The following is a 15,795-nucleotide window of genomic DNA, read 5'->3' as shown; positions in this document are numbered from 1 at the left end:
ATTACCATTCAGGACATAGGCATGGGCAAGGACTTCATGTCTAAAACACCAAAAGCAATGGCAGCAAAAGCCAAAATTGACAAATGGGATCTAATTAAACTAAAGAGCTTCTGCACAGCAAAAGAAACTACCATCAGAGTGAACAGGCAACCTACAGAATGGGAGAAAATTTTTACAATCTACCCATCTGACAAAGGGCTAATATCCAGAATCTACAAAGAACTTAAACAAATTTACAAGAAAAACATCAAACAACCCCATCAAAAAGTGGGCAAAGGATATGAACAGACATTTCTCAAAAGAAGACATTTATGCAGCCAACAGACACATGAAAAAATGCTCATCATCACTGGCCATCAGAGAAATGCAAGTCAAAACCACAATGAGACACCATCTCACACCAGTTAGAATGGCGATCATTAAAAAGTCAGGAAACAACAGGTGCTGGAGAGGATGTGGAGAAATAGGAACGCTTTTACACTGTTGGTGGGACTGTAAACTAGTTCAACCATTGTGGAAGACAGTATGGTGATTCCTCAAGGCTCTAGAACCAGAAACACCATTTGACCCAGCCATCCCATTACTGGGTGTATACCCAAAAGATTATAAATCATGCTGCTATCTTTACATGCACACATATGTTTATTGCAGTACTATACACAATAGCAAAGACTTGGAACTGACCCAAATGCCCATCAATGATAGACTGGATTAAGAAATGTGGCACATATACACCATGGAATACTATGCAGCCATAAAACGATGAGTTCATGTCCTTTGTAGGGACATGGATGAAGCTGGAAACCATCATTCTCAGCAAACTATCACAAGGACAGAAAACCAAACACCACATGTTCTCACTCACAGGTAGGAATTGAACAATGAGAACACTCGAACACAGGATAGGGAACATCACACACTGGGGCCTGTCGTGGGGTGGGGGGAGAGGGAAGGGATAGCATTAGGAGATATACCTCATGTAAATGACGAGTTAACGGGTGCAGCACACCAACATGGCACGTGTATACATATGTAACAAAGCTGCATGTTGTGCACACGTACCCTAGAACTTAAAGTATAACAATAAAAAAAAAGAAAAATAAATTTTAACAATATTTAAAAATATATGTAAATATGTATGTATTATGTATGTAATCCTAGCACTTTGGGAGGCCGAGGCGAGTGGATCACCTGAGGTCAGGAGTTTGAGACCAGCCTGGTCAACATGGTGAAACCCCGTCTCTACAAAAATACAAAAATTAGCCAGGCGTGGTGGCAGACGCCTGTAATTCCAGTTACTCGGGAGGCTGAGGCAGGAGAATCGCTTGAATCTGGGAGGTGGAGGTTGCAGTGAACTGAGATCAAGCCACTGCACTCCAGCCTGGGTGACAAGAGTGAGACTCTGTCTCAAAAAAATAAAAAATAAAATAAAATAACAAATAAAATAGAATAAAATGGCAAAGCAGTTCATTGTGGTCTTTTTGTACATTAGTTATACATGCCCGTGATAAACACGGCATGTGCATTCACTGATAAGGATCATTTTGAGGTCCTATGGCATTACCTAGACAACTAGCAACTCATACCTTATCTGCATGATCAGGCAAAGCTCTTTCGAAGATTAAGGTTTCTGGGTTTCAACTTTAAGAAACCACAGCAGAAAAATGCACTTCAAATTTGACCTATCCAGTTTAAAAGATCAGTCAGAAAAAAGAGTTCCACTGGAGTGGAAAACAAAACAAAAACAAGAAGTGATAAAAAAAAAAATCAAGATAGAAGTTGGTAACCTACAGAACAAAATAGTGAAGAAGGAAAGCAGGCAGTAGCAGCCAAGATTACCAAAGAGGAAAAAAAGCACATTTTGGAAGATTAGTCTGGCATCAGTATTCCAAGCTTCCACTAATCACCTCACATCCCTATACCTCTACCTCAATCTCTCCCTTTCTGTCGATGACCCTGCCTCTTGTTTTTGTTTGTTTGGTTGGTTGGTTTTTGTTTTTCTTTTTTGAGATGAAATTTCACTCTTTGTCACCCAGGCTGGAGTGCAATGGCGTGATCTCGGCTCACTGCAACCTCCGCTTCCTGGGTTCAAGCAATTCTCCTGACTCAGCCTCCAGAGTAGCTGGGATGACAGGTAGCTGCCACCACACCTGGCTAATTTGTGTATTTTTAGTAGAGACAGGGTTTCACCATATTGACCAGGCTGAAATCGAACTCCTGACCTCAGGTGATCTGCCCGCCTCGGCCTTCCAAAGTGCTGGAATTACAGGCATGAGCCACCATGCCCGGCCAACCCTGGTTCTTTTCCAAGCAAAGTAAAAATTCCTTTAATTATCTGTGTGCTTAAGAATTTTCCAGATCCTTAGATATCTATTCTTTGTTCCTTCTGGGCAACATAGTGAGATTCCATCTCTAAAAAATTACAAAATATTAGCAGAGCATGGTGGCATATGCCTATAGTCCCAGCTACTTGGGAAGCTGAGATGGGAGGATCTCTTGAGCCTGGAAGGTCAATGCAGTGAGCTGTAACTGCACTCCAACCTAGACAACAGATCCTGTCTCCAAAAAAAAAATTTTTTTTTTAATTAACAAAAAAGATAAAATATCCCGATATCACCAGAAAACGGCTCCATCATCAATCTTCTCTCTTGTATTATCAACCTTCCCCTCTTTACTAGCTTCCTTCTTCAACATATAAGTATGCTCAAAATTTCTCCATCTTTACAAAAACTCTGCCTCCTCCCTGCAACCTCTTCAAACTCATTAGCCAGAATGAGCTTTCTAAAAGACAAACCCAACTAATTTTACATTTTTGTTGAAAATCTCTTAAGACAGTTCTCTATTACCTTTGAGAAATTTTTTCAAAATCTTAGGATATTATTTCTGACCAATAAATGTTCCCTTGTGTGCCCTATTTTCATATACTTATCCAAACTGTGATGTCATTTTCCCATTATACCTCACTTTCCAAGAAGAAGTATAATCTATTTTTCCAATCTTTTTTTTTTTTTTTTTTTTTTGAGACGAAGTCTCGCTCTGTCGCCCAGGCTGGAGTGCAATGGCCAGATCTCAGCTCACTGCAAGCTCCACCTCCCGGGTTTACGCCATTCTCCTGCCTCAGCCTCCCGAGTAGCTGGGATTACAGGTGCCTGCCACCTCACCCGGCTAGTTTTTTGTATTTTTCTTTTTTAGTAGAGACGGGGTTTCACCATGTTAGCCAGGATGGTCTCGATCTCCTGACCTCCTGATCCGCCTGTCTCGGCCTCCCAAAGTGCTGGGATTACAGGCTTGAGCCACTGCGCCCGGCCTATTTTCCCAATCTTTAAATCTGGACTTGGCTATATGACTTGATTTGGCTAATGGTACATTAGGAAATATGACACAGCAGGGGTTTTAAAAGCACTTCTGCAATGGGGTTTTCCTTCTCTTGCTACCAGGAACCTAACTGTGATTCATTCTCCAAGATTCAGCTTGACCATACTCTCAGGAGGAAATACCAATCTTCTTTTTTTTTTTTTTGAGGTGGAATCTCACTCTGTCACCCAAGCTGGAGTGCAGTGGCGTGATCTCAGCTCGCTGCAAGTTCCACCTCCTGGGTTCACGCCATTCTCCTCCTCAGCCCCCTGAGTGGCTGGAACTACAGCTGCCCGCCACCACGCCTGGCTAATTTTTTGTATTTTTTTAGTAGAGACGAGGTCTCACCGTGTTAGCCAGGATGGTCTCGATCTCCAGACCTCATGATCTGCCCACCTCAGGCTGGGATTACAGGCGTGAGCCACTGCGCCCGGCTGAAATACCAATCTTGTACCAGTGTTTTTTTTTCTTTTTCTTTCTCTTTTGTTTTTATTTTTTTTTCTTTGAGTATCTTGGCTTATGCAACTTTCACCTCCCAGTTTCAAGTGATCCTCCTACCTCAGCCTCCCAAGTAGCTGGAACTACAGGTGCACACCACCATGCCTGGCTAATTTTTTTGTATTTTTAGCAGAGATGGGGTTTTGCCATGTTGCCCAGGCTGGTCGCAAACCAGTGTTTTCTTTATATCCTCCAATGATCACTTATGCATATTTGGTACAACCTTTGATTTTTCTTGTCTGTTACCCTCTTTAGACTATGAGTAAAGTGAAAGTGAAGACTAGCTTGTTCAGCTCTGTCTCAGCACCTTTCACGGTGTTCAATAATGTTTGTTAGTTAATGAATGATAGATGTGCAACACAGATACAGAGAAGCTGATGTAGTGAACCAAATCTGAAACAACAATGACTTGAAATAAAGGTGCATGTAAACATACATAAAACTCAGCTGGGCGTGGTGGCTCATGCCTGTAATCCCAGCACTTCGGGAGGCTGAGGCAGGCAGATCACCTGAGGTCAGGAGTTTAAGACCAGCCTGGCCAACATGGTGAAACTCCATCTCTACCAAAAAATGCAAAAATTAGCCAGGCGTGATGGCACATGTCTGTAGTGCCAGCTACTGGGGAGGCTGAGGCAGGACAATCACTTGAACCTGAAAGGCGGAGGTTGCAGTGAGCCAAGATCGAGTCACCGCACTCCAGCTTGGGCAACAGAATGAGACCCTGTCTCAAAACAAACAAACAAAAAAAAAAAACAACAAAATTATCATTATTAATATTGTCACACAATATCTGAAACCATTATTTTATGGAGCTTAAAAGAGAGCCAAAGAGAGTCAAAATAGCAGATGGTTTATCTTCCTTCGGGCCCTATTAAGTACAGATGTGGATCATCTCACTATCATCAACTCAAGAACGAAGCAGGCACAAAGAAAAGGCAGTGCTAGAGATGCTGCAGAGAGATGGGGTCCAAATGTTGATTTAACCACATCTGATCATTGTTCTATCTCTGAACTTTTTTTGCTAGATGACTCAAATCCCCTTTATAATTAAATCCTAATATTTTAAATTTAAACAGAGTAAACTATAAAATGGCCATGAATTTTTCCTATCCCTATATACATACTACTTTGCAATGTGACTTAATCCTTCTTTCCAAGAAGAAATACAGTGTATTTTTCCAATCCTTAAATCTGGGCTTGGCTATGTGACTTGCTGTGGCTAACGGTACATTAGCAAATATGACACAGTAGAAGCTTTAAAAGCACTTGTGCAGTGGGGCTTTCCCTCTCTTGATGCTAGGATTCTTAAGACCACCAAGCAAAGAAACCTGGGCTAGGCTCCTGAAGGATGAGATACCACATGGGGAGACGCTTCAGCTCTCTCAGTCAAGGCTCTAGACACGTGAGTGAAGCCACCCTAGAACATCCAGTCACAACTGAGCCAGCCTCAGATTACAAGAATCATCCAACCAACACAAAAAAGTTTGAGAAATAAGTGTTTGTTGTTTTAAGCCACTAACTTTTGGATGGTTTGTTACACAGTGTTAGAGATTAAACATTTGTTTCCCTCCAAAATTCCTATGTTGAAGCTCTAACCCTCAGTGTGACTACATTTGTACATAGTCTGGCCTCTATAGAAGTAATCAAGGTTAAATGAAGTTATTAGGGTGGGGCCCTGATCTCATAGGATTGGTGTCCTTATAAGAAACACAGAAGAGCTTCCTTGTGTGCTCTCTCTCCACCATGTGAGAACACAGCAAGAAGGCCCCAAGAGCAGAGAGTCTAACCAGAAAGAGACTCTACCAGACCTTGATCTATGAGAAAATAAATTTCTGTTAAAGAACGTTTTGTTATGGTAGCTAAAGCAGAATAATACCTGTACACACAGCATAGCGAATTGACACAGCCCCGCTAATTATTTTTTAAAAGGTTACTACTTGAAAACCACTAATTTTTGGTAGATGTCCTTCAAGTTTTAAATTAATTTACGCTAACTTAAGCTAACAATAGGTTGCCTTTTGTTACTATTTGTTCTTACTGGATCATCAAAGTTCTTTTCTAAGAAGTGTCTAAGATTGCACAGAGTGAATACACCTTCAGCTATTCACCAAAGTAGATGTTTGCTACAGGTACATAGTACTACAGTAATGCATTCATATTAATTCATCCAAATGTGTGAGCACCACTTTACTTGATAATGGCTATAATAAGGATGAAACAAAACATAGTCCCTCAACGCTACTGAGGGAAGAGAGAAAACAGTTTGTGGAACAGAATACTGGCTTTTGTAGGGTCCATCCTCTTAATATAACCCGTATCTTCATATTTTATATATTAATTCCTCTAAATCACCTTTCCAAATACCAAAGTCAAGCTTTCATACATTAGTAGATTAAAAGCTTCAAGGTACAGCATAGGGGTGCTTCCTGCTGGTCAACTGTTCTGTTTTGACACACCAATACAGCAGCATGTGTGCCATTATTTAACTGTTTTATTATTTCAGTGAATATTTAACTATTGCCACAAATTTTATATTATTTTTTTAAATTCAGGAAAATGATAAAATCAAAAGGTCAACAGCTGTGATCACACAATAAAGAAAAGATGGAATTAAGTATACTAAAGGCAGGAATCTTTGACCAGCTGACCAGTTCAATTACTAAGTAAAAGACAAACTATATGGCTGAATGTGGTGACTCATGCCTGTAATCCTAACACTTTGGGAGGCCAAGGCGGGTGAATCACTTGAGGTCAGGAATTCGAGACCAGCCTGGCCAATATGGTGAAACCCCGTCTTTACTAAAAATACAAAAAATTAGCCAGGCGTGGTGGTGCACATCTATAGTCCCAGCTACTCAGGAGACTGAGGCATGAGAATTGCTTGAACCTGAGAGGCAGAGGTTGCAGTGAGCCAAGATCGTACCACTGTGCTCCAGCCTGGGCAACAGAGCCAGACTCCATTTCAAAAACAAAAGACAAGGTATATAACCATACGCTATATATAAAAGTTAAGTAAAAGTGATAAAAGAAGTGGAGAAATCTTTGGAATCATGAACTGTTGATGATAAAAAAAAAATGCTAGTTATGAAAATCCAAAAAAACAGTCATGGGTCCATAAAAAATCTTAAATAATGCATACTATAGCTTCCTTAGTCATTTCAAGATGTCAAAATGGGAACCTGAGATAAGAAATTTTTTTTTTAAGACAGAGTCTCACTCTGTCAGCCAGGCTGGAGTGCAGTGGCGTGATCTCCACTCACTGCAACCTCCATCTCCCACGTTCAAGCGATTTTCCTGCCTCAGCCTCCCAAGTAGCTGGGATTACAGGTGCCCACCACCATGCCTGGATGATTTTTGTATTTTTAATAGAAATGGGGTCTCACTATGTTGTCCAGGCTGGTCTTGACCTCCTGACCTCGTGATCTGCCCACCTTGACCTCTCAAAGTGCTGGGATTACAGGCATGAGCCACCATGCTCGGCCTGAGATAATAATTTTTTTGTAAAAATTAGTCAAAATAGGTAAATCTATTGAGACAGAAAGTAGATAAGCAGTTGCCTAAGACTAAATGTTAGGGTAAACGGGGGGTGGCTGCTAATGGGTATTGGTGTTTTTGGGGGGTGATGAAAATGTTCTAAAATTGATTGTAGTAATGGTTACACAACTCTGAATGTACTAAAAACTATTAAATTGTACACTTTAAATGGGTAAATTATATGGAATGTGAATTGTTTCTCAAAATATATTGCTGATTAAAACTTTCACTTAAAACTCTTAACAGTTAAAAAAATTTGACATAGTGTTTTAAATATGCTTTTCTTGTTTTAAAAATCATATCCGTTACTCCAAGATTTATAAAGAAGCAAAACACTTGCACCATTGCAACTTTATTTTTACTCCCCTAGAAATAGAACCCTCTCCCTGAAACAATTATCCAACTTTTACACCTTTGACTTTCATTCAGATTTTCAAGAACATATATAGGCCAGGCGCAGTGGATCACACCTATAATCCCAGCACTCTGGGAGGCTGAGACGGGCAGATCATGAGGTCAGGAGATCAAGACCATCCTGGCTAACATGGTAAAACCCTGTCTCTACTAAAAATACAAAAAAAAATTAGCTGGGTGTGGTGGCGGGCACCTGTAGTCCCAGCTACTCAGGAGGCTGAGGCAGGAGAATGGCACGAACCTGGGAGGCAGAGCTTGCAGTGAGCCGAGATCACGCCACTGCACTCCAGCCTGGGTGACAGAGTGAGACTCCATCTCAAGAAAAGCAAAATAAAATTAAAACACATATAAATAGCAGACAGCCTATATAACACAGTAAGTCCTATAAAAAAAAGTATGAAGAAAATGCTGAGGAAGTCCAGTAGCTGGAACTCACTAACCTCACACAATCTACTATTATCTCTTTAGAGGACTTGCCTATCAATCTGCAACTTACCTTCATCATGACACTTAGTGCATATTTTTGATCTTCCCTCTTTGCTGCAGCTTTTGCTTCTGTAGCTTCTTTTGCTCTCTCTTGTGCTTGTAAGATAGATTTTTCTCTAATTCTTTGCATCATCTCTTTGTCAACTGAAATGTACAGAATATTGCTAAATTAGAATTATGATAAATTTGCTTTACTTATGAGAAAACTACTTAAATAAACTGAGCCAGGATGAGATTTCTTTGGACCCAACTTCACAAGGAGCATGGAATACATTTTTCAATATTAAACTGGCCAAGAAGCTAATACTAAAAGGTAAGCAACTAACTGTAGTCATAATGAATGACCACAGAATGAAGGGGGTGGAGAGGAAGAAGAAGGGGTGGGGGAGGGACAGAAGAGGCAGGTAATGAGAGGGAGAGGGTGAGGATGAAGGTGCAAGGACACATTTATCCTCTTCCTTCTCTGTTAGGAAACTAGGGCTATTTGCTTATAAACCTGATCACAATAAATCATCACTCCAAGGTCTCCAAGGAAAGATGAGTTGAGATCATCTAAAATGATCAATCGCCTTCAAAATATAAAGCAATAATTTACACCTAATGAGAGTACAAGGCCAGCCCTATGAAAATTATCAAGTAGCATGAAATTTTAATATATATATCATATATAATATGTATATATTATATATTTTTATATAATATATTATATCTATCATACGTATATAAAACCTTGCCATTCACAGTTTGTTTGTTTGTTTGGTTTCCTGAGACAAGATCTCTGTCACCCAGGCTGGAGTGCAGTTGAGCAATCACAGCTTACCACAACCTTAACCTCCTAGGCTCAAGCAATCCTCCTACCTCAGCTTCCTGAGTAGCTGGGACTACAGGTGTGTGCCACCACATCCGGCTAATTTTTAAATTTTATGTAGAGACGAGGTCTCACTATATTGCCCAGGCTGGTCTTCAACTCCTGGGTTCAAGCTATGCTCCTACCTTGGCCTCCCAAAGTGCTGGAATTAGAGGCATGAGCCACTGCGCAAGAACTCAGTTATTTTTATATTTGATGTGGCTCAATGTTTCACAAAGTGCAGGCTGTGATCCATTAGTGGGTAAATTATCTTATAGAAGGAAGGCTCAGGGCCTGAGGGAAAAGATCTAGCCTTTGAGCAGAAAAAAAAAACAGAAGGGGAGATGAGAAAACTTGAGGGGAAGATAAAGTTGGGGAGAGTAGATAAGGGGTGGGTAGAGGGATGAATCATATCCCAAGCATGGGTTCTTAACCTTTTTTTTTTGAGACCGAGTCTCACTCTGTTGCCCGGGCTGGAGTGCAGTGGTACGATCTCGGCTCACTGCAAGCTCCACCTCCCGGGTTCCCGCCATTCTCCCGCCTCAGCCTCCGATTAGCTGGGACTACAGGCGCCGCCGCCACGCCCAGCTAGTTTTTTTTTTGTAATTTTAGTAGAGACGGGGTTTCACCGTGTTAGCCAGGATGGTCTCGATCTCCTGACCTCGTGATCCACCCGCCTCGGCCTCCCAAAGTGCTGGGATTACAGGCGTGAGCCACCGCGCCCGGCTTCTTAACCTTTTTTGTGCAGCAGACACTTTGGCAGAGTAGTGAATATAGATCCTTTCACAATGTTTTAAAATGTATGAAATAAAATATATAGGTCTACAAAGAAACTGTATATATTAAATATAACTTTGTTATATTAAAAACACTCATAAACATTAAGAAATAATGTGATATACTACTTTTTTTTTTTTTTTTTTTTTTTTTTTTTGAGCCAGAGTCTTGCTCTGTCGCCAGGCTGGAGTGCCGTGGCCCGATCTCAGCTCACTGCAACCTCCGCCTCCTGGGTTCAAGCAATTAGCAATTCTCCTGCCTCAGCCTCCCAAGTAGCTGGGACTATGGGCATGCATCACCACGCCCACCTAATTTTTGTATTTTTAGTACAGACGGGGTTTCACCATGTCGGCCAGGATGGTCTTGATCTCCTGACCTCGTGATCTGCCCACCTCAGCCTCCCAAAGTGTTGGGATTACAGGCAAGAGCCACTGCGGCCGGCCGAATTGTGATACACGATTATGTGCTTCTTTAATTAATGCATTAATATATAGCAACAAGTCTAATATTATAATTTCAAAGTAGTAATGAGTATAAAAGAGGTATCTCTGACATAAACATACTTTTGTTTTTGTTGATACTGCTTGCTGTGGTCTGAATGTTATACGTCTCCCTAAAACTCATATGTTAAAATCCAAACCCTTAAAGTGATGGTATTTGGAGGTAAAGCCTTTTGGGAGGTAGTATCCTTATAAAGAAGGCCCCAGAAAACAGATTTGCCCCTTCCACCATGCGAGGACACAGTAAGGTGCCAGTTACAGGAAAGTGAGCCCTTACTGCATACCAAACCTGCTAGTACCTTGATCTGGACTTCCCAGCCTACAGGACTGTGAGAAATAAATTTCTGTTGTTTATAAGCTTCTCAGTTGATGGTATTTTGTTATAGTACCCAAACAGACTAAGACACTACTATCGTTTGTTGCCTATCTTCACAATTGAAGAGAATGTTAAATTTCAGTTAGAGGTAAGTAAAAGTGTGTAATTTTATTCATCCGACTGAAACTAGGTCTGAAGCCTCTTCTCATCTCTCCTCCTGTTTAAAAACAGGAAGGTAGACAGTTGAGTCAGCTTCAGGGGCAGAAATACTGGAAGAGCATTAACTTCCCAAATGAAATACTCCATGTCTAATAGAAATAAAGAGTGTATCAAGAAGGAATTTCCAGAACAAATGAGAAAAATTAGAGTTTGAATAATGAGGCAGAGGGTCTTGGTGTATAAACTGGAGTTCCACGATATTTTATGTGAAAAAAAAAGGTTAAATAAATAATCTCACTGAATTGCAAGTAAAATTGAGTTTGATTTCTTTTTTTTAAGAGAGGGTCACATACTGTCACTCAGGTTGGAGTGCAGCAGTATGAGCATGGCTCACTGCAACCTCCAATTCTTGGGCTCAAGTGATCCTCCTACCTCAGCCTCCCAAGTAGCTGGGACTATAAGACACATGCCACCATGCCCAGCTAATGTTTTTCTTTTTTTAATAGAGGTGAAGTCTCCCTATGTTGCCCAGGCTGGTCTTGAATTCTTGGGCTCAAATGATCGTCCTACCTTGTCCTCCTAAAGTGCTGAGATTATTTTAGGCATGAGCCACTGTACCTGGCAAAACTGAGTTTTCTTTCTTTCTTTCTTTCTTTCTTTTTTGAGACCGAGTTTCGCTCTTGTTGCCCAGGTTGGAATGCAATGGCACAATCTCAGCTTACTGCAACCTCCGCCTCCCAGGTTAAAGTGATTCACCTGCCTCAGCCTCATGAGTAGCTGGGATTACAGGCATGCGCGACCAGGCCTGGCTAATTTTGTATTTTTAGTAGAGATGGGGTTTCTCTATGTTGGTCAGGCTGGTCTTGAACTCTCAACCTCAGATGATCAGCCTGCCTCGGCCTCCCAAAGTGCTGGGATTACAGGCGTGAGCCGCCGCACCTGGCAAACTGAGTTTGATTTCTCAAGGAATCTCAAACCTGGTTTCTGAAGTAGAATCAGTGTTCATTAATTGTGATATAAATTAATGGTTATTTATTTATTTATTTTGAGATGGAGTCTCGCTCTGTTGCCCAGGCTGGAGTGCCGTGATGAGATCTCAGCTCACTGCAACCTCCAACACCCAGGTTCAGGCGATTCTCCTGCATCAGCCTCCCAAGTAGCTGGGATTACAGGTACCCACTACCACACCTAACTAATTTTTGTATTTCTAGTAGAGACAGGGTTTCACCATGTTGGCCAGGCTGGTCTCAAACTCCTGACCTCAGGTGATTCACCTGCCTTGGCCTCCCAAAATGATGGGATTACAAGCATGAGCCACTGCGCTCAGCTTAAGTTAGTTTTAGGACTGTTTTGATTTGTCTAAATCAGAGGCTGGCAAACTATGACCCCTGGGCCAAATCCAACCTGTTACCTGTTTCCCCTCAGCCCACAGGCATTGAATAATTTTTACATTTTTAAATGAATGAAAAAAATCAAAATAATATTTTGTGGCATGTAAAAATTAGATGAAATTCAAATTTCAATGTCCATAAATATGAATCATCTGTGGCTACTTTTGTGCTACAATGGCAGAGCTGAATAGATGTGACAGAGGCCATAGTGCTTGCGAAGTCTAAAATACTATCTGGTCCTTTGCAGAAAAAGTTAATCTACAAGAGTCAAAATAAATGTACATTCAATTTTAGGTAAGAAGTCAAAACAGCCTGGGTGTGTTTTATGACATCCTCAGGCCCCAATATAGACGTACTGAGTCACAGAGGAAGTTAGAGGTCAAAAAACAGGAATCTGATTATTTAAAACTCTTTAGGTAGTCTGGGGCTCACTAAAAAAAAAAAAATTAAGTAAATTGGCTGTGTTAACCTACCTTAACCAGTATTCTCTGAGCTGAATACCCGATCTCAGAAAATAAATTCTACCTTGGTCTTGGAAATTAAAATTAAATTCCACTATAAGATACCAAGAAAGCCTTGATAGAAAGAATGGTTGCAACTCTTTCTATCCTCAAGAGTCCATATTCAAGGCTTAATGCCAAAGACTTAAAAGAAATTCCAGGCAGTAGGCTGGGTGTAGTGGTTCACACCTGAAATCCCAGCATTTGGGAGGCCAAAGTGGGAGAATTACTTGAACCTAGGAGTTCAAGACCTATGGGCAACATAGTGAGACCCTGTCTCTACAAAAATAAAAATAATTAACTAGGTGTTTTGGTGCACACCTGTAGTCCCAGCTACTCAGGAGGTCAAGGCAGGAGAATTGCTGGAACCTAGGAGTTTGAGGTTACAAAGAGCTATAACATCAACCACACTCCAGCGTTGGTCACAGAGTGAGATTCTATCTCTTAAAAAACCCAAAATTAAAAAAAAGAAATCCCAGGCAGTAAACATGAAGTATTAGAAAACGTGACAACTAAAGAAGGAAGAAGAAGAACAGGGCTAAAGCAGTAGAGGACATGTACTGACTATCGAAGCTGATCTCGGTATCAGTACAAAGTACTGACAACTGGCTTAGTAAGATTACAGAGAACTAGCTTTAAAACTGGGGATGTCAGGCCAGTTGCGGTGGCTCAGGCCTGTAATCCCAGCACTTTGGGAGGCCAAGGCGGGCGGATCACTTGAGGTCAGGAGGTCGAGACCGGCCTGGCCAACATATAGTGAAACCCTGTCTCTACTAAAAAATACAAAAATTAGCTGGACATGGTGGCATGTGCCTAGAGTCCCAGCTACTTGGGAGGCTGAGGCTGAAGAATCACTTAAACCTAGGAGGTGGAGGTTGCAGTGAGCCGAGATCACGCCACTGCACTCCAGCCTGGGCAACAGCGAGACTCTGTCTCTCAAAACAAACAAAACAAAACAAACAACAACTGGGTATTTCAATTTTGGCTGCTCATTATAATCCCTGGAAAGCTTTTCAAAAACTACCAACACCTGAATCCTATTCCCAAAAACTGATTTGACTGGTTTAGGGTATTATTTTAAAATTTCATAGCTGATTCAAATATGTAGCCAGGGTTGGGAACATCTGCTCTAGAGTGAAACTGCTAAGGCTCCAGTTCCAGGCTGCCAGTCACTAGCTGTGTGATTTTGCCAATTACTCAACCTTTCCAGGTGTCAGTAGCCTCCCCTGTAAAAAAAGGGTAATAATACCTAAGTGACAGATTGTTTCAGGGAATTACAGGTATGTTAACGCCTAATGCAAAGTTAAGCATTCAACAAAGGCTTACCCTTAAGCTTACCATCAGGAGGGCTTACCCTTAAGATATGCGCCCACATCTTCCGCTTAATGTGCTCCAACTTTAACTAATTCGGCCTTTAGGTTTACTTAAATGGCTGCTGACGCACTGTATCACTTAAATTAGGCTCATAAGCCTTTTTTTTTTTTTTTCTAAAAGAGCAATTGAAAGAGTTCAGGATATGCCACCCCAAACTATGCTGCTTTGATATAGCAGTCATTTTGAGTTAAAGGCACCTGAAAAGCAGCAAATGCAGGGAGAGGTTTTCTCTGAACTCTTATCTGCCTAAAAACAGATTTTCCAAAAGGAACTCAAGGGTCATAAATCCCTTCCCCTGGAGTTTCATTAACCAGGGAATATTGACTATTCTCCCAGATGAGGAAACTACCAGTCAACACCACACTCTGACAAACTTTGTTAAAAACTATCACATCTCGGCCGGGCGCGGTGGCTCAAGCCTGTAATCCCAGCACTTTGGGAGGCCGAGACGGGTGGATCACGAGGTCAGGAGATCGAGACCATCCTGGTCTACACGGTGAAACCCCGTCTCTACTAAAAAAATACAAAAAACTAGCCGGGCGAGACGGCGGGCGCCTGTAGTCCCAGCTACTCGGGAGGCTGAGGCAGGAGAATGGCGTAAACCCGGGAGGTGGAGCTTGCAGTGAGCCGAGATCGCGCCACTGAACTCCAGCCTGGGCGACAGAGCGAGACTCCGTCTCAAAAAAAAAAAAACAAAAAAAACTATCACATCTCCTATCTGTTCTTCTAAGGATCCATTCATCTTTCCTAAAAATCATTTCCTGTTCTAAGTGGCCTATATCCCCTCCCCCTTCCCCTATTAAGAGAGTCCCTAAACTCTAAAATCTCACTGCTTTGGGGAGTATTCACTTTTTTCCCTGTGATGCCCCTAAACACTAATATTAAAAATTAATAAATTTCTATACATTTTCTTCTGTCAATCCTTCTGTTGTTAGTTTATTTCATAGACCCAGCTATTGAACCTTGGAGAAAAAAAGGAAAGTCTATCTGGCCAGGTGTGGTGGCTCACACCTGTAATCCCAGCACTTTGGGAGGTTGAGGCAGGTGGATCACTTAAGTCAGGAGTTTGAGATTAGCCTGGCCAACATGGCGAAATACGCCACTAAAAATACAAAAAACTCAGCCGGGCGTGGTGGCGGGCACCTGTAATCCCAGCTACTTGGGAGGCTGAGGTAGGAGAATCCCTTGAACCCGAGGGGGCGGAGGTAGCAGTAAGCCGAGATCAAGCCATTGCACTCCATCCTGGGCGACAGAGCGAGACTCCATTTCAAAGAAAAAAAAGAAAAGAAAAGCCCTGCCACACATGGCTAATAAGCTCAGTTAAATCACTTCTTCTCCGTGCTCGGGTTGGTTCCAACAGCATATTGACTGAAGAGGTGAAAGATTCCCCCAGTCCTCAGAGATCTGATTGCCTCTGGATTAAAAGTTACCACAGAGTCGAAATTCAGCCCATCTGTATCTAATACTAACACCCCGCTAAGTGACTTTCGGTTAGATACTGAGTTCGGTACAAGTAGAAGCTACTGGCACAAACACAAAAACACCTCACCATACAGATCAAATGCTGCTTTCTATTTTAGAACACTTTAGGGAGGAAAATATAATTTAATAATCCAACTGACTGAACACATTTTTTTTTTTTTTT

At 41.5% G+C, this 15,795-nt stretch overlaps 1 protein-coding gene across 1 annotated transcript in view; it reads right to left on the bottom strand.

The window, feature by feature from the left end:
* Positions 1-15,795, bottom strand: part of DNAAF4 (dynein axonemal assembly factor 4) — a 70,333-nt gene that overhangs the window by 53,591 nt on the left and 947 nt on the right. Inside the window, exons 2-3 of the mRNA XM_017881275.1 lie at positions 15,480-15,670; positions 8,297-8,450 (exon numbers count right to left, since the gene is read on the bottom strand). Of these exons, the coding sequence (XP_017736764.1) occupies positions 8,297-8,450; positions 15,480-15,670 (345 nt within the window). The remainder of the gene's footprint in view (positions 1-8,296; positions 8,451-15,479; positions 15,671-15,795) is intronic.

The sequence above is a fragment of the Rhinopithecus bieti genome, unplaced genomic scaffold (genome assembly GCF_001698545.2).
Source record: "Rhinopithecus bieti isolate Rb0 unplaced genomic scaffold, ASM169854v2 scaffold_1106, whole genome shotgun sequence".
In the NCBI taxonomy this organism is placed as follows: domain Eukaryota; kingdom Metazoa; phylum Chordata; class Mammalia; order Primates; family Cercopithecidae; genus Rhinopithecus; species Rhinopithecus bieti.
This window is presented reverse-complemented; position numbering and strand designations above follow the sequence as displayed.